The sequence below is a fragment of the Moschus berezovskii genome, chromosome 9 (genome assembly GCF_049115385.1).
Source record: "Moschus berezovskii isolate FMDL1 chromosome 9, NW_MosBer_1.0, whole genome shotgun sequence".
In the NCBI taxonomy this organism is placed as follows: Eukaryota; Metazoa; Chordata; class Mammalia; order Artiodactyla; family Moschidae; genus Moschus; species Moschus berezovskii.
The window spans coordinates 92,981,615-93,006,997 of NC_142468.1; the positions used below are offsets into that span (position 1 = coordinate 92,981,615).

Genomic DNA, 25,383 nt, shown 5'->3' on the forward strand with positions numbered 1-25,383 from the left:
CATGTCAGCGGGGCAGTTCTGCTGTGCTGGGTAAGGCTGGGTAAACTCTGTGAGGCATGTGTCTACCGTCAGATGGCCCTGCTGGCTGGACTGGGATGGCCTCTTTCCCATGTCTGGTGATTGGTGAGATGCCTCCTGGGACAACAGGAGCAACTAGTAACCAGCACTCTAGCCAGGCAAGTGTGGGCTTGATCACAAGAGAAAACAGAAGCATGAAGGCCTTTTGAGACCTAGGCACAACAGCATTTCCAACATTTTCTATTGTCCAAAGCAAGGCACTTGTACAACCTATATTCAAGAAGCAGGGAAACAGGCAAAGTCACGTTGCGAAGACTATGGATACAGGGAAGAGTAGAGAACGGGACCGTTTTGTAATCAGTCTACCACACATCACGCCTGACAAGAGCACGATTTCAAAACGCTGGTTCATCTGAAATGTGGGGGTGAGGAGAATAAAACATACAAAGGACGATCTAAACTATATGCTGCTACAAATCCTATAAAGCATGCTTTCTCAACCTTGGTGCTATTGAAACTTTGCGCCAAGTAAGTTTCTGTTGTGAAGGGTGTGTCCTGTGCACTCTAGGATGCTTAGCAGCATGGCTCCCTGGCCTCTACCCACTACACACCAGGAGTACACACCCACGTTGTAATAACCCAAAATGTCTCTAGATATTGCCAAATATCTCCCAGGGAACAGAAACCACTCATAGCTGCGAACCACTGCTAAAAAGGAATGAAATAAAGTATGGATAACTTGGTCTTATTCCTGCCAATATAACCTAATTTTACTTTAAAAGGCCATTCAAATGAGTCTAAAAGGTAAACTTTATTTACAGATATGTAAGATGCATACCAAATTCTTAACAGTTTACATATTAAAAATTCAAAATTTCACTGATAATACTTAAGATTCCTGCTAATTTAACCAAAAATACAACCATATTTCGTTAATCAATATCAAAGAAGTTAATTATCAGAAGTTAAACTAAACTAATAGTACTACCTCTAGGATTTAGTATGGTGCATAAATAAATCCCAGATTGGGATTATTATTATTTATATTTTATAACAAATAAGTACCAAGAAATGGTGGTATTTCTCTCCCAATCTCCAAAGGTAAAATTCTGTCTCAAAACTACAGTTCATATCCAATCCTCTCTCTCCCCATTTCAAGGCAATGGTAATATACATCCCATTTCCACCCCTCACTCTAACAGCAATTACAAACATGAAACACACCATGAAAACCTCTGTCATAAATTACAGGAGTACAAAGTCTCAATAAAAGAAGGAAGAAAATAACAAATCAGAACATTTCTGGCCATACTGGAAGACCCAGCAGTCATAGACATGAAATATTTATTGATCTAAACTGTTCTCACAATATTTATGTTCTGGAAATGCTACACACAAGCCAAACTAATTCAAATGCATAAACTAAATATCCTCTAACTTACATTCATATACATATCTGTGATAGCATTGGCCAAGTGAAGTCATATATACAAGAACCAATTTAAAGACCCTCTTTTTGGATTCTCTGGGCAAAAATCTAATAGTTACTCCTTTAGAAAAAAGAAAATGGGATAACTTGCTAACCCAGTAATGCACCAATGAGCAGGGCTGGGACCAGGGTAAGGGGAGTAAAGTGCAAAGGGCACCAAGTTTAAGGAAGGACTCATCCTAATGGCCAGGTAATAAGCTAAAATATGAGGAAAGCAACTGCTGTTTTAATCTTACCTCTGGTTCAGCAGGGATTGCACTTAACAGCTGGAAACAGCACCCTGATTTCTGTGTCTCCAAGTTCTGTCCTGTACTAAGCCCTGGCACTTACACCTTTCTCGTTGTCTCTGAGAGTCCTCAAAGAACCACAGGGCCTGCCTACACTGTTAGTCTGATGGTACCAAACAAGGAACCGGGGAATCCAGCAGAAAGAGTCACCCAGATGGATCTAACTGGAACACCAAAATTTTGAAATTTTGAAGGTTGGAAAAAAAGGGGCATTTCAGGAACTCCAAGATTTTCCTTTATAAAACTGGCCTTGCATTTATAAGTGGTTTATAATTTTTAAGCATGTATATTCACAATTTGAATGGAAATGTTACCATTTTCAACATCTTTTTCCAATTATCACTATTTAACTGAATCAGCGTTATCAACTAGAAACACTGAACTGTACACATGTTGTATTTATTGGCATTTAAAAAATAAAACATTTTTCTGTATTGCTTTTGTAATTAAAAACTCATTAAAACTAAAAAAAAAAAAAAAATGAAAAGCAATAGTATACCTTGTGGTTAGCAATATTAGTTTCAATAAATCAGTTTCAATCCAAAAATAACTATAGGGTAGGAGTTTATCTTCATGATGCAGTACTATTCTTTTCCTACTTATGGTCTTTTTTAAGACGTATCTTCAATGCTACTGAGGAGCATACAAAGGAAATTTATAAGTTAGAATCACTGACAACAAAAACCCTCCATGATAGCCTCATTACATAAACGAGACACTCTTTTGTCTCAGGAGTAGACCCAAGCACACCACCACACCCAGAAGTGTTTGTCAAGGGTCCCAAGTATAGTTCCCTCCTCTTCTGTGACTCACCCTTTCCCACGCTATCAAAACAGTTCAACAGCAGGAATGCTATCAGATCTAAGCAATTAGGAAAACTGCCGTTCCATTTCCTCAACTGTGCAGGGAAAGAGTTCTCATTAACAAAGCTTAACTTGCCCAACCCCCTGCAATAAAGCTAGTTATTAGGGCTAGATCACTTTAAGTGGCTTGGAGATGAGTAATATTTGGTACAAGTCTTCTCACATCTTTTTTTTAAAGGCCACACATAAGCAATTTAAATCTATCTTTCCAACGGCCACCTCATGACCCCTACACAGAATCTCTTTTCCAAAACTGTGCAGGCCTATGTGTTCCCCTCAACAACACAGGACAGCAAAGGCTATTACCTCAGCAAATTAGCAATGGGGTGAATGCTAAGGAACATAGGGGTTTTAGCTTATTGCCAATGGGCTCTTTCTACCAATTACCTTAATTATATACATTCAATAATTAAGGCAAGGGAAACCACTCAGAAGCTTTTTACATGTAACACTTGCCAGGAAAGAGTCTTTCAGGCCTATGGACTTACATGTTCCCAGTAACAAATTCCCAAATAAAATTAAGCTGTTAGTTTTCATAAATAAGTGTATTAAAATTATATTAATATGTCTATTTTAATTATAAAAATTAAAATCATAACAAAGAAGTGAAACATAAAAATTTCATAAACCATAACGATGATCATCTTTGTGTATTCCCCTGCTGGTCTTTTCCCAAGTGAATTTTTATATGACTATTATCAAGTTGTACCTATATTTTTTATTCCAATTTTTTTCACCTGTAAGATTTCCATTTCTTTCATAGAATTTATTTATATAGCAAAATAAGACTATGGCAAAAGTCGTGCATTGTTCTACTGCTGTGTAAAAAAATTACTACAAACTTAGAGGCTTAAAAACAAAACTTATTTATGAGTTCACAGGTCAAGTCCAGTGGGGTTGACTGGGTTTTTTGCTTATGGTCTCTCAAGGCCAAAATCAAGATGCCAGCCAGGCATACTGGAAGAATTCACTTCCAGGTTCATTCAGGTTATTGGTAGAATTCCGTTCCCTGAAGCTGTAGGTCAAGGACTCTGTCTCCTTGGTGGCTGTCAGCACAGAGCCTCTCTCAGCTCTTCAAGGCCTCTTATATTCATTGACACATGGCCCCATCCATCCTCAAGCCAGCAACAACATACCAAGTCCTTCCTATCCTTCAGATCTCTCTGCTTTCCAATTCTGCTGTGAGCCAGAGAAAAATCTGTTTTTTAATTCTCATGTGATTAGAATAGGTCCACCTGGATAAACTCCCTATTGTCTAACTCAAAGTCCAGTTGTTAGTAACCTTAAATTACATCTGCAAAATCTCGTTTGCCATGTAACAGAACCTAACCATGGGCATAGTATCTCATCAAATTCAAAGTCCTGGGGATTAAGGTGGGAAATTAGGGAAGGCCATTTTTAAAATTCTGCCCATTACCTCTCTGTCACAATAGAAAATGTATTTCTAACTATGGATAACAGTCAAACTTTAAGGTCCTTTCTAATTGCAGTCATGAAATTAAAAGACACTTACTCCTTGGAAGGAAAGTTATGACCAACCTTGATAGTATATTAAAAAGCAGAGACATTCCTTTGCCAACAAAGGTCCGTCTAGTCAAGGCTATGGTTTTTCCCGTGGTCATGTATGGATGTGAGAGTTGGACTGTGAAGAAAGCTGAGCGCCGAAGAATTGATGATTTTGAACTGTGGTGTTGGAGAAGACTCTTGAGAGTCCCTTGTACTGCAAGGAGATCCAACCAGTCCATTCTAAGGGAGATCGATCCTGGGTGTTCATTGGAAGGACTGATGCTAAAGCTGAAACTGCAATACTTTGGCCACCTCATGCAACGAGTTGACTCACTGGAAAAGACTCTGATGCTGGGAAAGGTTGGGGGCGGGAGGAGAAGGGGACGACAGAGAATGAGATGGCTGGATGGCATCACTGACTGTCTGGACATGAGTTTGAGTGAACTCCGGGAGTTGGTGATGGACAGGGAGGCCTGGCGTGCTGTGATTCATGGGGTCGCGGAGAGTCGGACACGACTGAGCGACTGAACTGAACTGAACCAAATCCTAAAATGCTTTTTAAAAATCTAATATTTAAACAAATTAGATAAAGTGAAGGCTATTTTAAAACTCATTAAGAAAATCAAATTATATGAATTTAAAAATTAGTTACATTAAAAAGGGAACTGAACTTTCCCTAGTTAAAAAAAAGACATGTGAGACATGTTTTTGCAAAATCATCACCTTTTGGAGCCAATTTTCTACACCAAAAGGCAAAGCATGGCTACAGAAATAAAGGTTAGTGCCAAAAAAAAAAAAAAAAAGGTTAGTGCCAAATCATAATGATTGGGTAAACCAGAACCGAAGAACCCTAACACCAGTGACAACTTCTATAGTACAAAACTCCAGTCTGATTCTTGCTATAAAGAGCAGAGGAGTAAATGGGCCAAATGAAGACCTGCCTCTTAGGCTATTCCACCCAAGGTTCATTAAGGAAAACTACGACTAAAGATACAACCCAGGGATCAGGTAGCAGGGCATCTCAGAGGGATTCAGCCAGCTGACTTTGGTATGAGACAGTCACGCCCAACACAGAAATCTAGCCAAAAAAAAAGGAAAGGGGAGGAAAAGCAAAGAGGAAGGGAGAAGGAAGGAACCAAACCAAACCATATCTGGCATAAAGAAGGTGCCAAATAAATATGTGTTGAATGAAAGCACAATGTAATAGACAATAAATATGTCTGTTAGCCTTCAGGAACGTCACTCCTCTGGACAGAGAAGAGAACTCTTTCTACATCTCAGCTACTAATGGGCTAAATATTACGAGTAGGCTACCGATCGACTGACAGTGGGGTCCAAGGTGGGGCAATCTGCAAGGGGACTGGAGAGCAGTTCCTGGGAGCGAGAGAAGAAAATAAGGGCAAACAATGGAAGTTTTAAGACCAAGAAAGTCTGACAAATATGAGCGGAACTGAAATTTTCAGTCTCAAAGTAATTATAATTTATACAACGGCAAATATATCAATACAAGTAGATATAGTGTGTTCCTCAACAGAATTCCAAAGATTTGTTCCCACCAAAATAAGCCAGATTCTGCCTATTTGTATTAACCGGTGGGAAGAGTACACTGATAGGTATGAATGATACCATGGAATGATAAGCTCATACAGTGGCAAATATAAAATACTAACTAGAATGCCATGCAGTGAGGCCAAAAAAAAAAAAACAATACCAACTATAGTTTCAACTCTATCAAATACATGAGTAATGTCTTACACAGCTAGCAAAACACTCTAAATCGAGGGTTCTTATAATGTTTACAAGAATTATACGAATTGCTTATAATGATTATTATAAACAATGTGTGCTTATAATGCTTATAATGTGCTTATAATGTTTTATTAACATAGCATGTTAAGCTTTCAAAAGTATTTCTCAAACAATATCATCAGAACTTTGAACTATTCATCCAAACTATGAATTAGTGTACTTTAAAACAAGGCTAAGATGTTAGGATACAGGAAGATGGAGACGGCATTCTCTCCAGCACCCCTCCACTCCCACCTTGAGAGTTACTACCTCCCGTCTGGGACTGTACCTTCCCCACACTGCATCATCAGGTTCAGGGGGCTTAGTGGGACTTTCTCAGGGCAAGTTAACTGTATGACGGGCAAGTTAACTGTATGACGGGCAAGTTAACTGTATGACTGGCAAGTCACAGCTTCTCTGGTCTCAGATAACCCATGTTTCTCTAATGTACTCCCTCTTCTCCGTCCCTTCCAGCACTGTTATGATTCAGGCCCTCACTAATCCTTGTCTATCCTATGGTAGCAGACTCATAAACAACCTGCCCACCTCTAAGACAGACCCCCTCAAATCCATCCTGAACACAGCTACACAGTAATCCACCTAATAAAACATCTGTGATCACATGATTCACCATTTCTGCATACACAGGACAAAGTTCAACACTAACACCGTGGCCTATTCTAAGCCATTCCAAGATTTAGCCCCAACCTCCCTTCCTGACTAGCTCCCCTTCAATCCCTTGCTGTTTATTTTTGGTGGCAAAAAGCTGAGCTGACAATACAACTGCCCCTTCCCCCAACATTTCTTCCCTTCACGCCTCTTCTCTTGCTGTTCCCTCTGAAAGGAATGTCTTCCTTTCCTGGATCATTCCTGCCCACTTCTTTTAAGAGGCTCATCCTGCAGACTGGTGGTTGGGGTTGCCAAGGGGTAGGGGAGAAGAGTTGGAAAGCAGCTGCTTAATGGATACAGGGTTTTCTTCTGGGGTGATGAAAAACTTTGGGAACCAGAGATGGTGCTAACACAATACTGTTAATATATTATATGCCACTGAATTGTTCACTTTAAATGATTTGTTATGTGAGTCTCATCTTAATTTTAAAAAAAGCAGCAGCAGCCCACCCTACAAAAAATACAAAAAAACCTTCACTGACGACTCAACCCAGACTGGATCAGCACCTTATAAACTCCTCTATCACAGCACTTATTATTTTGTATTATCCATTTGTAGAGTCCCCGCACAGTATTTTGAGCCTCTTTATCTTCTTCATCTTCTCATCACCCTGTGCTTAGCCTAGACCCTCAAGAATTAATTTTTAATAAATAAAAAATAGAGATACCACTTATCTCCCGGGGGGCAAAAGGCTAGGGGCAAACAATCTTTTGAAGATCTAGGTTCTATAAAAAGCCTACAAGAGCATGTGTTAATTGGAAAGAAAAAGATCTGGAAGACTGCTATTTATCTGGTTATTTTTTGGGCTCCAAAATCACTATGGTTTTTCCAGTGGTCATGTATGGATGTGAGAGTTGGACTGTGAAGAAAGCTGATCGATGAAGAATTGATGCTTTTGAACTGTGGCGCTGGAGAAGACTCTTGAGAGTCCCTTGGACTGCAAGAAGATCCAACCAGTCCATTCTAAAGGAGATCAATCCTGGGTGTTCATTGGAAGGACTGATGCTAAAGCTGAAACTCCAATACTTTGGCCACCTCATGTGACGAGTTGACTCGCTGGGAAGGATTGGGGGCGGGAGGAGAAGGAGACGACAGAGAATGAGGTGGCTGGATGGTATCACCGACTATGGACATGAGTTTGAGTGAACTCCGGGAGTTGGTGATGGACAGGGAGGCCTGGCGTGCTGTGGTTCATGGGGTCGCAAAGAGTCGGACACGACTAAGCGACTGAACTGAACTGAACCCAAGGTCATAAAGCTGGTTATTGGAAGCAGCAAGATCCAAGTTCAAGTCTACCAGACTGCAGAGCTTGACCCTACACCACTAACACACCACCTGCCCCTTCACATTGCTCCAGGCATATTTTCAAGATCTATGAACAATCTGGCCCACAGTATGCCTTTTCTAAGGCTGAGAAAGGAGAAGGAAATGGTAACCCACTCCAGTATTCTTGCCTGGAGAATCCCATGGACAGAGAAGCCTGGTAGGCTACAGTCCACGGGGTCGCAAAGAGTCGGACACGACTGAGCGACTGAACGGAACGGAAGGCTGAGAAAACCCTCCACTTTCCACATTTATCTACTTATCCATTGCCATGAATGTTGTTTATATTTAATAAAGAGTTTTAAAAATACAAAATGTTAATTTTTTAAAAGAATCCAACAGTCAAAAAAATAGAGGTGAATCATAAAAAAATCTCTCATTTAAAAAAAAAAAACCTCTCATGGGTCAATCAGCAAGTGTTTGTGAGCTGTTTCTCATGTACACAGCAGAAAAGATCAGAGTGCATCAGCCTCACTAGAACCACAGCCACAGGACTTCCCCACTGGAGAGGCTGGAGTATTTTCATAATACCCCAACCTCTACACAGGCTAAGTATCAAGTGGATGAGAAAACTATAGAATAACCAAAACAAACTAAAAGAAAATTTACACACACTTTTTTTTAGTTTAGAAAGCATGATTGTTTTATGTCCTTCCTCCCTTCCCCTCTTTAATAATACCAGAATCTGGTAAGAAAAAAATCAACCAGAAGTCAGCGAGACTTTTTAAAATATGTTTGTGCGTCTGAAAGGAAAAACTTTACTACGGAAGTAATGTCGACCTTGACAACGTATCAATAAAGTCAATATTAAAAACATATCTCCCCCCACAACAAAAAGCATATACCCTTCTAGACACACATGTATACAAGCATGCACGCACGCGCGCACACACACACACCCACACCCCTTTCCAGACAGTAAGCCAACAATTTTTAGTTCTATTGGATACTCAGGACTTACTTCACCCATACATCCTCCAACTAATGCTAAAACCAAGGATGATGGGATAATCTGTTGGGTGAACATACACATATACCCAACAGCAAAAGGCAAAGAGGATACAATACGATAGTATTAATATCAACAATTCAAAACAAAATTATAATGGGACAAATTCAAGATTTTTATAATCATTAGTTAGACTTTACAATGAATATAAAGTAGCCAGGAACCTTAAAATATCAATTAAAACAAAATTAAGTACATAAAGCAAAAACTGTTTGAAATATAAAGGGGAGAGGACAGAAACACAACTACAGTCAAAGATACACTACTCTCAAAGCTATGATGGGCCATAAAATAGCAAAAATAGAGATATAAAGCTCTCAAAGATCAATATGAACAAGGCATCAACAGAAAGAAATGATCAAATAACATGAAAGTGAAAGAGCCAATAATCACAAGAATATTGTCATACTCCCTGGAAAATGAAGACAGATTAAAGCAATAATATTTTGGCTGATAAATATGTTTTAAATCATAGTATGATTATTGGAAGGGTATGGGGAATGCAACCGCTGAACAGAAGACAAAATGGTTTTGAGAGTTACCATAAAAGGTCTTCCCTCTGCCCAAATACCCTGCCTCCCAATATTTTAGGTCTTTGGCTTAAGACACAAATTCCATAGCTTTCAATTTGAAATTATATCAGTTCACAATAGTTAAAAACATGGTTCCAGAGTCAGACCACCTGGCTCTCCACTTATAGCCATAGCACCTGGGCAAGTAAATTATTTAACTTCTATCTATAAAATGATGGCAATAGTACTCACTTCTTAGGGTTGCTGTGAGGAGTATGTGAGTTCATGTAAAGCACTTAAAATGATTCCTGGACATCCACGTTCAATAAATATTGGCTATTGGCACTTGGACTTCTTGTATGCTATTTATTTTTAAGAAAATTCACTAGCGTTTACTGAGTTCTGCTAATGGGACATTTGAATCTGCTCAAATCATTTCAAATTATTTGTAGTTTTAAGTACAAAATGTCTTAGAATCAAATATTATTCAAAAACACACGCATATCATTACCATGGCACCGAGGTCACTACACGCTAAGTGATACCAAGGAGGCACTGTGGGATCTTTCAATAAATAGCGTTACCTATGGTTTAAAATCCAATGACAGAACTACAATTGCCTTGTTTTGTTCTTTATCTTCAACTATATTTTGTTTCCTACAATAAGCATGTGTGACTTTTATGGGGAAAAAAAGATTTTTAAAATCAGCAGTCATTTATCCTCACTGGTTCAGTCAAATATCTACTCTCTCTCAAGGGCACCTGCCAGTCTGATTCCATTACATAAATACAGCTCATCAAATCCCAGCCTTGGTCAGAGCTTTAGTCACTCAACTGTACTGGTTCATGTTTTACACTTCACTTTAGAGACTACACTATGTGGAAATAAATTAGTCCACATCAACAATAATCAGGATTCCTGAGAATATAAAAAAGCCCAACAGACAAAACTGTTTTTGTAACTACAAACGACTGAGTTTACTCTTGTGTTTTTGTGTTATATTTTTAAACCTTAAAGACCTATTACTTTTTCCAACTGTATAAAAGCTATATAAAGCTTTTAAATGTTTTATGACTTAGGAAGAGACAAAGTGCATATATTAGCCTATCATTCTGCTTATAATTTCAGGAAGTACATTTCAAACATCTGTTTTTAGGCAAATTCATTACAGAAATCAATTTGATTTCTCTCACGCAGATAGCTCATGCAGGTGGAAATTTTCACCAGTTAGATCCCTTATGTGAGGACAGACAAATGTTTGCATAACCTATAACAGGACACTAAAGGTTTCCATATGATACTGACACAGAGACTACATGAGTTATGTTTAAATCTAATATTCTGGGATCTAGACTTCCTCAGCAAAGATACAACCATAAGTGAAACAGAGCTGATGAGAACAAAATTTCACTGGCTGTTAGCTAATTCTAGAGGAGAGGGGATGAGAGGGAACATGAACTTGTTATTAACAGGGTAATTTCTGAAGATGAAACTTCACTGACTCTAGTCAGAGATCCCTCTAAATAATGCTTAAAACTTGTCAAGAAATTCGAAGTTTTAATTCAAGGTAAAAAAAAAAAATAGGAAGAAAGAAAGAAAGAAAAATCTTTCTTTCACTCTCCTGGCAAGCTATCACCCTCTAACTCCTGACTTTCACTGAAATCCTTCTTAGTAACTCATCTGCACCATCCTTTACAAGAACACCAAATTTTGTTTTCAAACCGAATACTCCCACAATTGGCTATATAATTTCACAACTCCAAAACTTTGTGCTCACTTCTCTTTTGCCCTCAATGCCCTTCGAACTCTGTCTGACCCATGTTCAAGCTTCACCCTTCTACCTTTATCCCTGACCCCACCCTACACATCTGTGCTCTCACAGCAATTTATACACACCTATATTATGGCTCTTAGCATACTATAGTATTATTTTATGTCTCACTCTCTGAACCTTCATGAAAATGATGATTTTATCTTTATTACAGAAGTTTTAAAACATATACAAAATAGTATCACAAAAGTAAAAACAATAGTATCATTATCCAACCAGTTACAATAATTATTAACTCACAACCAGTCCTATTTCAACTATCCCCCACTTACCTCTCCCACCCACCCACAGATTATTTTGAAGCAAATTCCACACTCCACATCATTTCATCTGTGAACAGTATACTCTTAAACGTTTCTCTGAAAGCCAGACTTCTTTATAAATGTAACCGCATTACTACCACTGTCACACTTAAATCTTTTAAAATAATAATTCTATACTAACAACACAAATTCAGATGGTGTTTACATTTCTTCAATTGTCTTATAAACTTTTATTTTTACAGTTATTTAATCATGGTCAAATGAGGTCTACCATTGTGGTTAATATGTCTCCTAAATCTCTTAATATCTAGATTTCTCCCTCATTTATTTTTCTTCTTCTTAAAATATATTAAGAAACTAGGTCACTTACTCTAGAGTTTTCCATGATTAGAGTTTTGCTCATTGCACCCCCATGTTTCTCTGTCCTCTGTATTTTCTGTAAAATGGTGGTTAGGTCTAGAGACCTATCATATTCAGGTTTGGCAGTTTTGGCAAGACAATTAGTAGCAATGAATATTTCCATCAGGAGATAAACTATGTCCAACTGTCTTTCCGAGACATTAGTAGCCACTCATAAATGCCTGTCGGCACTCTGTAGCCATTGATTCATGAGGAGCTAAAAAATTGTGATATATTCATTTCATCATCCCATTTTCATCTATGAGCTGAGGTAAAATACCTTTGGTTACCCTGAGAAAAAGCACAAGTTTCATTCTTTCTCTTTATTTTAGTCCTGATCTTTGATGACTTCTTTGCCTTCTAGTGTGATGAAGGATGCCATGGTCATCTTGTACATTTTCTGCTCCCAATTTGGAATTATCCATATCTTGAAAGAGGACCTATTAATTCAGTCTTCTTGAGCCTAGCTTATGTGTGCCATAAATGTCTTACAAACTAAATAAGGCAACTGCCCTATTACTAATGAATTTAAATTTGAAAAATGTGTATGATGTGGAATAAATAAATGCACAATCATTACTCCACTGTTATTAAAAGAAGTAATTAAAATGCTTAAGTACTCATCATTTAAGTTCTTGGACTCATTATGTACTAAAAGACATACCAAAGCAACTCAACCTTCCTGCTTTGGTATTATAATAAAGTTCAGCAATTAAAGTCAGCACGATGCTGAGAAAAACTGCTGCTGGATTGAAATCCAAAAGTATAAAATGAGGGCTTCTTTACTGCGATCTTCCTGCAAGAAATTCTTCCTGCAAGAAACCACAAGAAATACAACACAGGAATAATCCTGGGAAACTGTCTGAATAAAGTTTTAATTAAGGTAAACATTTTGACTAAAGGCTGGCATCTTTAATGAAAATGAGTAAACACTGCTCAATTAAGTATCATGAGTTTAAACAGAACAATTTGTGATCTTAATTTTCACATTACCACAAAATCATCAATACAAAAATAACAATAACATCCTTTCAAACACACCCATATCACTGAGTGGAAAACACAAATACCTCATTCTCAAAATTACAACTAAAACAAAGTAATACTTAACCCTTTATGCTTTTCAAAACATCTAAAACTTCTGCTCTTGGTGGGAACCAAAAGAAGTTTTTTGAAGATTTTTCAGTTGCTATATTTGTAACTCTAAATTCTTTCAGAAATACCAAAATTTTTTTCAGGGTACTGAGACATTAATGAGATGCTTTAGAACATATTTGGTTGTTGATTTATAAAATTGATTGCCCCATTTCAAGAGCAGTCTAAAGAAATGGCAGCAAAATTATCACTGCAGAATTTCCCAGGTCAGAGATTAGTAGTATAGGTACAAATTAAAGTGGACCCTCCTTCCAAAATGTGTGCTTGCAATCAATACTGGTTTGCAGTAGTCCTTTTAATTACTACTCAAATTTCCTAATCTGAACTAGGTAAAAATGGAACAAGCCTATTCTCATTGTACATATAATTGTACACATAATTGACTGTACATATAATTGACTAGATCTGAAGTAGCATTTATAGTTATTTAATTATCCCTTTCAGAAATCTGAAACTCCAATTTAGTAATTAAAAATAAATCTGACAACAAAAATTGTCTTATTTTATGATTAAAAGATGCAGCTATCTCAAGATTTAGCTAGTAAAGGACACTCACATGTATTCTATGCACAACTTAAAATTGTGAACTATATTTATGTGTATAAACACACTCTCTTTTAGTGAACTCTAAACTCACTGACATATTTATAACCACGGTACTACTCAGAATATTTGAAATTCCTTATATAGCATATAATCATAATTTAGCATGTTACATTAATATGCTGTATTTTTCATACTATACTATCATAAAATATTTACATAGTTCAGTTTATTTCTAATGCGTCTCCAGATAAATAAGCTTAAATATTATAAATGCATGACAAAAACTATTTATGAAATACACTTTTTAAATCTTTAAAGCTGTACAAATTATGCTCATCTCCATAATGATTAAATGAATGCTTTAAGATTCAATTAGGTAGCCACAGGGGAAAATGGGAGAGAAGGAAGAAAACAAGATGTATACCTCTTATCTTACACCAGAAAAAACTCTATATGGATTAAAGAGTCAAATATTTTTAAAAATGAAACAAAGACTAGATGAAACCAGGGAGATTTTTCTTTATTTTTGTTTAATATTGCAGAGTGGAAAGGCCAAGATATAAAAAGTCACAAAATAAAAGGTTGATAAATTCAACCGTAAAAAATAAGCCACACTCTGCATAGCAAAAGCCACCACAAGCAAAGTCATAAGACAAAAAAAAATTCATCTTGAAAAGGCTAATTTCCCTGATATAAAGTACATAAAAAATGAAAGAAATTGACAACCCAAAAGAAAAATGGAAAGAGTAAACTCTTCACAGAAAAGAACACGGAAGGGGCTCTTAAAAACATGAAAATAGATGCTCAACTTTACCCACAGTAAAAGAAATGCAAATTCAAACTATCCTGAGATACCATATTTACTTATCAGGCTGACAAAACTTAACAATTTGAACAAACTTTAAATAAAAGCATGGGAAATAATACTTTCTTATACACTGGGTATATGATGCACAGAAGAAATTTAACAACATTCTTTAAAATTATACATGCACGTGTTCTTTAATCTAGCGATTACACTTTCAGGAATTGATCCCACAAGTATATACACACACACTTGCAATATATACAGGCCTCTTCATCATAGGATTGTACATTATGGCAAAAGATTTGACTGGGGATGCTAGGGCCTAGGTTCTACAGTTTAAAAAATACATATGGAACAGCGAGTATAGTGTATTACCATTTATATAAAGGGTGAATACTTATATTAATATTTGCTTGTATATGCTAAACTCTCTCTGGTGGGATATACAAGAAATTGATAACACCAATGGCCTCTGAGGAATGGTGGGGGGGCAAACAGAAAAATTGAAGTACACAGGTGGGAGAAGGGCTTTCTGCTGTAAATAATTTTGTTCTTTTTAAATATTAAGCCATGTGTTATATTATCATTCAAAAACAAATAAATTTTTAAATAAATCTGAAAGCAAAAAGATTTTTTAAAATGCTCAATCATAACAATACATACACACGTGACCAAATAGGACATTAGGGCTTATGGTTTATGGACTGAAAAGCAGAAAGAATCTATTTCCCCTGTTCCTTTATTAAACTCTATCAATGTTTAGCTTGGTTTTATTACTTATCACACTTACATATTTTCATTTAAATATTTTACAAAACGTATTTGAAAATTTAGCTAAAACTGAGAGATGTTCACTTTTTCTAAGCAGGTAGGTTCTATTTTTTTATACCACGTATTTCTCTTTATTTTTTATGAAGTTATTTTTTAAAAAATAACAATGCCCAGTGTAACAAGTGCTAAAGATTTACACTCAGAAAGATGCATTTCCTGTGCTGAATGCATAAAATGCAAACTGGCATGCTGGTAAAGATCAATAACAATACTCTGCATCTCTAGAAGAGAAAACAGGCTAAAATTAAGGTGTACAAACCTAATGCAATCCAAACGGGGTAAAACATTATGAATAATCCTAAAAAAGTTACTGTTAAAGCTGAAAACAACCTGCACTACAAAGAAACTGAATCTTCAATTCAACTATGTACAGTGGTGATCTGATATCACTAAATCACTAGTCTGTCAATTATTTTCTTTTAAAAAAATCTGAAAGTAATCGTCCCTTCTATGGGTTAATTAAACAATTTCATGCCATATTAACCAGTATCAAATCATCAAATATCATGCTATCTGAAACTATCCTCCCCTCTTTTTTTTTCAACTGGGAAGTAAAGAGCCAAGGTTCACCACAATTTCCTTTAAGCCCAAGTAAAATCATCCTAGAAGTAGTCAAGTGGAGAGTCGGGCATAATTCTGAATTCACTCAAAAGCCAAAGCAGATTAATGAGTAGTCTCAAAAAAAGCATTTAATCATTTGGTAAAACCTATGTAAAATTATTAAGATCTGTTTTTATTGACTCCACATGGACAACCAGGCATTTTGAGCATTACATCTCGTAAACGTTTCTGACTCTCAAGACTTTTTAAATAACGTTTATTCCAATAATATATAATGTGGAAGATATAGTCATTCTTCTACTTGCCAAATTATTTAAATCGCAACATCTGCAGTCAGGCTGTTTCTCAACATTTCTGTTCTCCTGCCAACTAAAGAGAGGCCCTGAGAACTTCTTAGCGTGCAGAGGCCGGGCTGCGGATCAGCGCCGAACGCAGGTCTGCCAGGGTCTTGTCTGTCCCGCAGGTGAGATTCACAAGACAATTTCCCAACTTCACCACCACTTTCAGGATCACCACCCATTTGGGGCTTTGTCTTTACAACTAAGCCAGATGCATCTGCTTCACTCAGAAATCAAACTTCTGAGTGTTTGATTCTGAGTCCCAGTGACCCCGCGACAGCGGCCAGCACACGGCGTCCACCCAACCCAGCAGCGCTCACCCACGAAAGGTCCGGAGTCCAGACGGGGCCACGCCGGGTCCACTGCCCTGCCCACCCGAGCTGCGCGGTGCCAAGCCCCCGCCGGACCCGCAGGCCCGGGGGCTGAGGGGCACCCGCCGTGCCCAGCAGAGCCGGGCCGGGACTACGCGCGCGGGGTGCGGGGGTCAGCTGGGGAGAGGGCAGGGGCCGGGGTCGCCGGAGAAGGGCCGAGGTGGTGCATAACCCCGAAACACCGACTGGAGGAAGAGGGGACGATTCCATCCTAAAGGCCAGGAGCTGCGAGACCTAAGGGCGAGGGGTGGGGAAAGTGGCGCGGAGAGCCCCGGAGGCAGCGGCGGGGCGGGTCCCCGGGGTCCCCGGGCCAACGCGGAGCCCGGGTCTGAGGAGGGAGGGGGAGTCGCCGGGGCCGACCCAGCGGGACGCTGCGAGGGAAAGCGGAGCCGAGACGGGCTCTGAGGTTCGCGGGAGGGCAGCGCCGGGCGCTCGAGGCGCGCGCCGGCCACAGAACTCACCGCGCTGGCGGCGGCGGCGCCGGACGGCGCGGGGCCGGGCGCGTCCTGCCTCCTCAGGCGGGACTTGAGGCTCTTCATGGCCAAGACCTGGCCGTCCCGCTCCCGCCGAGCGCGGCGCCCCCGACCGACGCGCGAACCTTAAAGTCCGCCGGCTGGAAACGCGAGAGGGAGGCGGCGGCGCGGGCGGTCCCGGCCCCACCTGCCACCTGCCGGGCGGCCGTCGGCTCCGGGGCTGCGGCGGGACTCCCCTCCCGCAGCCAATCCGCCCCCGACCCTGGTGGGGCCGGGGCTGGCTCTGACCAATAGGAATCCGGGAAGGGGGAGGGACTTCCCTTTCAAACTTAATAACACCCTTCCTCTCCGCGCAGGGAAAAGTTTGGAACTGCAGCTGGGGAAGCGCTGGAGGTGAGCGGCCAGCGGTGTGGAGCAGCTCCAGGCCGTGGGCGCCCCGACTACCTGGGTGATGGAGCGTCAGGTCTAGAGAGAGCACGGAGTCTAGCCTACACCAGCTCTCATCTACCCGGACTCCTCTTCTCTTCCCACCCACGTGTTCCTTCCCAAGTAAATTTCTCTTTCTTCCGTCTGATCCCAGAAAAGATTCTTGGTCATCTGCACACTCACGGGCTTCCAAGAACAACTTCCCTTACGTCGGCTGATGTTTCGCTAGACAGATCCCGGTATCTGGAAACAACTGCTCGCATCCAAAACTCCTGGGGAAAAAAAAAAAGAAAAAACAGACTTTGAAGAATAAGGTAATGGTTGTTAAGAAGGGTTAGGAACAGACTGAAAACGTTATAGAAAACCAAAGCACATGTCATGTGCTCAATAATTATTTGTTGAGTCCAGAATCCACTGCTTTGGAGGGTAAGAGTTGAAAGAGGGGGAGAGCTTTAATCAAAAATGACCCACACGGCCAGAGTGATACATAAAAAGCTGTCAAAGAAAAAAAAATACCCTTTTTCCAAAAAAATGGTGTTTCCTGTAGAAACACATTACAGGTGAAAGTATACAATGGAATTAATTCATCCTGTCCAGAAATCTGGATGGATAAACAGGCAGGTGAGCAACACCCAATAATTTGCTGTTATGGTGACATCTTCAGAAGTCTTCCTGGGAGTCAGTTTTTCCCAGGAAAATATTTATTCTAGCATTCACCCATTTGAAAAGATAAACAGTCCACATTTCCCGCTAACAAAGGACTCTTTTTGTCTGAAAGGTCAGGTACTTCTTTGGAGTTTCGTTAGAATAACTAAAGATTTTATTCAAATAGTGTAAGAAAGTTTTCAGAACTGTTTTGGAGAGACAACATTCCCGTGTTTACCCTTAACAAAACACTAAGTAACAGTTAACTGCTTTACTTTAAGAGAAAGTTATTAAATTTTCTCTTGATTAGTTCTATGGAAGTAAGTTTTCTTCCACCTCCTTCCTCAAGATCTATAGTCATTCAGTTTTGTTGGCTCTTTATAGTGTCTGTGTATGGCCAGTTACTGTCTGTCCTCCCAAAATTATCTCATACCTGGATGTTATAGAAGCTTCACAACAGGTTGCTGACCTCTGAACTACCAGTCATCAAAAAATATTACAAAATATTCCTCCTTTGCTCAAACAGCTTAAGGACTAATAAAATTTAACTCTTTTACTTGGCATTTAAGGCCATATAATATGTACCCAACCCTGTTCTCCAGCTGACACTCCAAGCAAACTCTTCAGCCCATTCCTCAAACGTGGGTCTTGCCTTTTAATTTTCACATCTTTATGCATGCTAATCCTTCCTCCAGTAATTTTCTTTCTGTCTACATTCATCTAACAAAATTCTACTGCCCCCCGCCAAGAATGATCAGAAGAGAGCACAATGGGAACTTCTGGAGTATTGTATATTCTATCTGGTTATATAACTAGTGTGCTGATTACATAACTAATGTGTTCAGTTTGTATAGAATCAGTTAACTTGTAGTGTCCATGATATGTGTACTTTTATATATGTTATACTTGAATTTAAAAAGTTTTTTAAACTCATACATCCATTCCAAGTGTCCTCCCCTCTAATAGAGCATTTTCTGATTACTCAACTGAAAGTGATTTCTCCATCTTCAGAATGATTAAATTGAACTTCTCAGATGATACTAACACATATGTTCTGAACAAGCATTATTTCACTACTAGACTTCAAACTCCTTAAACCCAGGGAGTAACTGATACATGTCTGAATTCCCTAGCATGCTCAGCATGTGTCAGGTGCTTGATAAATATTTCTGAATAGATTGATGTGTTTTTTTTTTTTGGTTACTAGACTGCATTACAGTTTGCTGTGTGTATTCATGTAACACAGGATTGGTACTTTCCCTGTGGTGAATGCTGGGTGTCTCTTGAGCATCCAAGTTCTCAGAGTCCTAGTAACTGGTCTCTTTTCAGTTGTTACTGGATAAAGCAAAGGAAGCAGACAGAGCCACAAGTACAGCTTACATCAGTTTCCAAAAATGCGTGGGCAAGTTATTTTTATAAACTGTCTGCATGATGTCCCAATCGTGTCTGTGTTCAGTGGCCTTTGTGGATTTTTCCAGGCTAGAAACTTGATAGCTGTTGTCTGCGTATTCCCATTCGAGAGCTGCTGAGTAAATAGCACTGATTTGAATGTGCAGTGCATCTTTTTTGTATTGATCTGGATGCTCCCCACATGAAGTAAAGGCACTTTTATTAGTATTCAGCCAGACAGATTTTGTTTTGTTTTTTAACCATTATCACTATTATTTATTTTTTATCTCCCTTTCAGAGCAAAAGACACTTATCAAATCTAGATAGAATTTATTTGGTACCATGCTGAACCTATGTGATTTTTTGTTGTTGTTTTGCTTCTTATATGAGATCTGGAAGGGAAATGCATTTAAAATTATTTTAGTAGGTTATACATTCATAGTATAAAGACATCTCAAGTAATACAGAAGGGGGAAAGTGAGTCTCCTTACCACCTCTATTCTTTGGCTCCTGCAGTCAAGGAACTTGTATTCTAGTCTGGGGGACAAAGTTAACATACATAGCTCAACTGGAGAGCACCTACTTACTAAACTGTATGGTAGAGTGCAGATGTGGGTGGTATTTTGGGAAGGAAAGATCAGGAAATAAGTTCGCAGGGAGAACAGCCAAGGTTGGGAGAAGATTCAGTGAATGTACCAAGAAGGAACCCCAAGACGGCAAAGGATTCCCTGGGGACCAGCCAGAGCAGATAAGAGAGTTCGCTTGGGAGATGCTCGTTGATAACCACCTGATGATAATGGCAACATGATGACAGACAAATTAAGCACAGAGAATCAAAAATTTACAGTTAAAATGATCTACTTTTCATCACGAATTTTATGCATTTTATGTCCAACAGCTTCCCTCTTCATTTTCAGAACTTCCTGTCTCCCCTGGTAACCCCAAGGAACCCTGCCAACAAAGTCAGTCAGTAATTCCGTGGAGAATCCCAGGACATCAGTCATTCTCTCCCAACTCAGATACCAAAGCAGATTAGTGGCGGAACCACGTGTGGCCACAGGGACATGAGGAAAGGCACCTCCACCCACAACTTATAGGGCAGCCCCAGGAATGAGAGACCTGAGGCAGTTCTCACACCCTCTTCTCTTGCCACAGTCAAAACTAAAACACATTGCATAAGACAGCTTTAAACAAAAATAAATAGGTCATCTGTGGCACTAATTTTAAAACCATCTGCATTTCTAGTAAGCTCTCCAATGACTCCGTCCTGGAAAACTAGAATAGGAAGAAGAAAAGTAGGGAGAGGAGGTAACTGCTTCCCTCTTACAGAAACTCTTTTAATCTCCTGCTGAGGGCTGTTTTGTGTTCTACTGTAGTAAGCTTGAGCCTACCAATTATCTCCTGAAGAAGACTGCTTTCTGTCTCGCTGTGCTCCTTGGCATTTACAGACTGTCATTCATGTATGACGCATCAAGTGTGTCATTAGTTTCAATACTGAAAGAGGGAGCAAAAAAGCAGGGAGAGGCGTTGTCAGGAACAAAACCAGACTTCCCTGCCATAACTGAGCTTACAGCTAAAAACTGCCATAACTTTTTCTCTGAACTCAGTCAGGTTAAAGTCAGAAAATCCAACCCATCTCCTTTGGTGAAAAGTAGCCTTTATTATTGAGTCTTGATTACACAAAGCTCCAGAAATACCACTGGCCTCTCTCTGTGAGACTGATGGCCCTCGGTGTCAGGGGTAGAAGCTCTGGATTGCCTTTCTTAAAACAGGCTACTCAACCTGAAACCCAGATAAATGCAAGGCTTTTGGTTCAGGAACCAGTAAGCATCTGACTTCCATGATAAACTTTCCTGGATTCCAGACCCTGGATTTTTCTTATCTTGGCCAGCACACCAGGATATTCACAATGAGCCAAAAAACTTTCAAGACTTCAGCACTGTCGAAGTGGAATAGAAAAGTTTCTTGCTTTTAAATTGAAAATATGGCAAATAAAGAAGATCTCTATAGAGTTTAAATGACATTCTTGATTGAATAATTACTAGTAAATTATGTTACTGGTATACCATAAGTTGTTCCATGCCAATCTTTGCTACTTAAGCTAATGAAAGAACATTCCAGACAATAAGTCAAGGTAAATCTCACGTTCAAATATGCTTAGTAAAGGTCCCAGGCTTTATTATACATATTTAACAATGATCTTACAGTCATTTGAATTAAAACTCTAGTGGTTTAGGTTATGCTGAAAGAAAGATCACAGCAAAATGCTGGATAAATAGATGTTCTAAAAAAGTTATATGTAAACACAGCTTATTATGTATATTAGATACTATATTATTATGCTTCACATTATACAAAATTATATTATATAATTTTAAGCATTATTTAGGATCCGTTTTTTTGAGGCAAGTAATAGTGACTTTAATCAGAAAGTCAGCAGACTGAAAATGGAATTCTTCATAAAATAGCTTCACAGATTAACAAATCTTTATGTAAGTCCTAATTTTCGTATAAAAAATTGAACCATAATAGTGTGGGTAAATTTGTATTTCAAAAGGTTAATCTTCAAAATCAGTTACTTGCACAGTATCATACAGGGTTTATGTATTATGTGTGTTTGGATTTGGTTACCAAATGACTTAGACTTTTGCTTTCTGTACGAGAAAAGCTTGCAAAAAATTTTTGTCTGTGCCCTTTCTTCAAAACTACTTGCATCAATGTTTAAATTACTATCAAAAATTAAAATTTAATTTTGTATCAGATTTCTAAGTGATGCTTAATTACAACGCTTGAGAGAAAATTTAAGTTAAGATATAGTTCTTGTGTACAGTGGCATTATTCCACACTGCACATAAGCAATAAGGGCAGTTTTAAAAGCATTCTTTAACTATTCAAAGAGATTTGTCCACCCTGATGCCCTCATGAATTAACCACGTATATATTCTTTACATCAGTGATATCAATTTAGTACAAGCATCAGGATATTCAATAATAATGGATCAGTTTATCCTTTGCTTTCACAATTGCTGTTTTATGAATGCTGTTGCTACAAGCAAAATACATAAAATAACTTTTCAATTAAAATATCAACCCACTCTGGACTTCAAAGAGTTACTTTTTAATTTTGTAATACTAAGGAGAAGCATTACATATTATGTTCCATAAACTTCAAGACCATCGCTAGACCTAAATAACAATTAAGAACTATTCCTTTGAATCTTAGGAGGGTGTAGTTCATGAATTACCCGAAGAACAAGGCATAGCATTTTAAGGCTAAACTAAAAGACATCTTTCTTACACTCCTGAGACATGAAGAGAATAATAAACTCTCAAGATGCATCAACTTTTTGGCCCATAGCTCTGAAGTGACATTCATCAAGTCAACAAATACAAATAAGCCTGACTACCCTAATGCCTGAAGGGTTGGGCTCTGATTAGCCGAGTCTTGGGGAATCCCCAAATATGAACCACAGCAAACCCCTAACAACAACAAAGTTCACACTACCACATGAACCCTTATGGCCAGAAAGCTGCCATCCAATATCTCATTGCTCCAAATAAACACTAGATGTCCACACTTTCAATGCTTTCATTTAAATCACAGTTCTCTCCAAAAAGAAACTAAGGTGACGTAAAAGACTTCCCTGATGGTTCAAACGGTAAAGAATCTGCCAACAATGCAAGAGACCCAGGTTCCATTCCTGGGTCAGGAAGATCCCCTGGAGAAGGGAATGGTTATCCACTCCAGTATTCTTGCCTGAAGAATTCCATGGACAGAGGCTGTTTGCTGATTACAGTCCATGGGATCACAGAGTCAGACATGATTGAAAGGCTAACACTCACTTTTTCAACAAATCTCACTACCATACTTTCCTTAAGAAAAGTAGGAAATAAACCAGAGGAAGGGACTGTTAAAACAACTATTATTGCTGGCTGGGTTTTTTAAATTATTATTATTATTTATTTATTTTACTGTATTGGGTCTTCACTGCAGCATAAGGATCTTTAGTTGTTGCATGCAAACTCTTAGTTGTAATATGTGGGCTCTGCTTTCCTGACCAGGGATCAAACCCAGGCCCCTTGCATTGGTAGCATGGAGTCTTAGCTAGCCACTGGACCACTAGGGAAGTCCCACTGTTCTGAGTTTGAAATTTGGCTTTCCGCTTCCTAACAGCTATGGCAAAACAAAAACGGAAACAGTCAGTGACAGCTTTAATATGAGGAAAGAAAGAGGCACAGCAGGTTCCCCAGAGAAGTCAAGTTCTCCAGATGCTGCATTCTAGAATGTATTTCTCATACGGGTGTGGCGTCACATACAGAACAGTGTGCAGTGTGGTAGACAATCTCCTTGCTTATGTTTACCCTTGCAGTATTTAGAAATGCCTCTGTTAAGCATCCAGGATGTTCATGCATTCACTCAGCAAGTGTTAGTCAGTCACAGATGACCTGTGAGACAGCGCTAAGGAAATAAAAGGGAACAAGGTGGACAAGGGACTTGCTCTCATGGAGCTTAATTCTCGCAAGAGTGGTGGAAGGGAGGAGAAAATGTAAACACACAAGTAAATTACCAAGATAAATTCAGATAGTGGTACATGAGGAAAATAGGAAGAGTCAAGTGCTGGAGAATCAGGGAGGAGGGGATTACCACAGATTGGGTACTCAAGAAGGTCTCCTGGAGAAGTGAATTTGACCTCAAGTTTGGATGAGATCAAATTAAGCCTCATCAAGCAGGCTTAAAGGAGCCTGGCAAGTATAGATATGGACAGGACTTCCCTGGCAGCCTAGTGGTTAAGACTTCGCCTTTCAATGCAGGGGGTGTGGGTTCCATCCCTGTTCGGGGAGCAAAGATCCCACATGCCTTGTGGGAAAACAAAAACATAGACTGTTGTAACAAATTCAATAAAGACTTTTAAAATGGTCCACGTCAAAGGATCTTAACTAAAAAAAGAAAAAAACATATAACTGTGGAGGCAGAGGAAACAGCAAATGCAAAGGCCCTAAGGGGAGGTCCAGATCGGTCTGTTGAAGGAACACACTGAAGGCCAAAGTGACTGGCACATAATGGGGAAAGAATATGAGCAAGATGAGTTTGGAGATGCAGGCTGAAGCCAACACAAGTAAGGCCTTGTGGGCCAATGTAAGGTTTTTAAAAAAGGAAGCTAATTAAGCAAGAGATGATGGGATCTTTTTTATGTACTAAAAATATCTTTCTGTTTATGGGGAAAGAACTGATCATAAATGACCAAGAAGGAAAGCAGGAGGGTATGAACAGGATTGGAACATAGTCTAGAAATAGAACTAACTTGCTAGTAGACTGGATATAGAGAGGAGACATTAAGCGACTAAGTGGATAGTGGTGCCATTTACTGGGTGGGAATGACTACAGGAGTTCTGTTTCAAAGGGAAACTTTGAATGTTATTTGAGTGTTATTTTTTGGTCATGCTGTTTGAACTTCCCATTGGGCATCCCAGTGGGGATATATTGGTTTGGCCAAAAAGTTCATTTGGAGTTTTCCCATAAGATGTTATGGAAAAACCCCAAAAGAACTTTAACTAGACAATCTAAACAGCCAGAGTGGAACTCACTGGAGAGATGGGACTGGAGACACAGATTTGGAAATTAAAAGCTCATAAATGAAATGTAAGGCCATGGGACTGGATGAGCTCTATTACGGAAGAAGAGGGCCAAAGGCCAAGAACATGGATGCTGCGGCACTTAGCAATCAAGAGAGGAGAGGGTGAGGAGGAGGAGACTGAGAAACAGTGGCTAGAGAGCAGGCAGAACCCCAGAGGGTGGTGATGCCGCAGCCAAGAGAGGATGACCTTTGAAAGGTCAGCTCTGCCAAATAGTGCTGAAAGACAGAGAAGCATGAAGACAGAT

The 25,383-nt window shown here is 39.1% G+C and overlaps 1 protein-coding gene across 1 annotated transcript in view; it reads right to left on the bottom strand.

Moving 5' to 3' along the window:
* The window catches only part of UACA (uveal autoantigen with coiled-coil domains and ankyrin repeats), an 87,645-nt gene extending 70,364 nt beyond the window's left edge, over window positions 1-17,281 (bottom strand). The window contains exon 1 of the mRNA XM_055437312.2: window positions 17,031-17,281. Within this exon, the coding sequence (XP_055293287.2) occupies window positions 17,031-17,108 (78 nt within the window). The 5' untranslated portion in view covers window positions 17,109-17,281. The remainder of the gene's footprint in view (window positions 1-17,030) is intronic.
* Window positions 17,282-25,383: the final 8,102 nt, after the last annotated feature.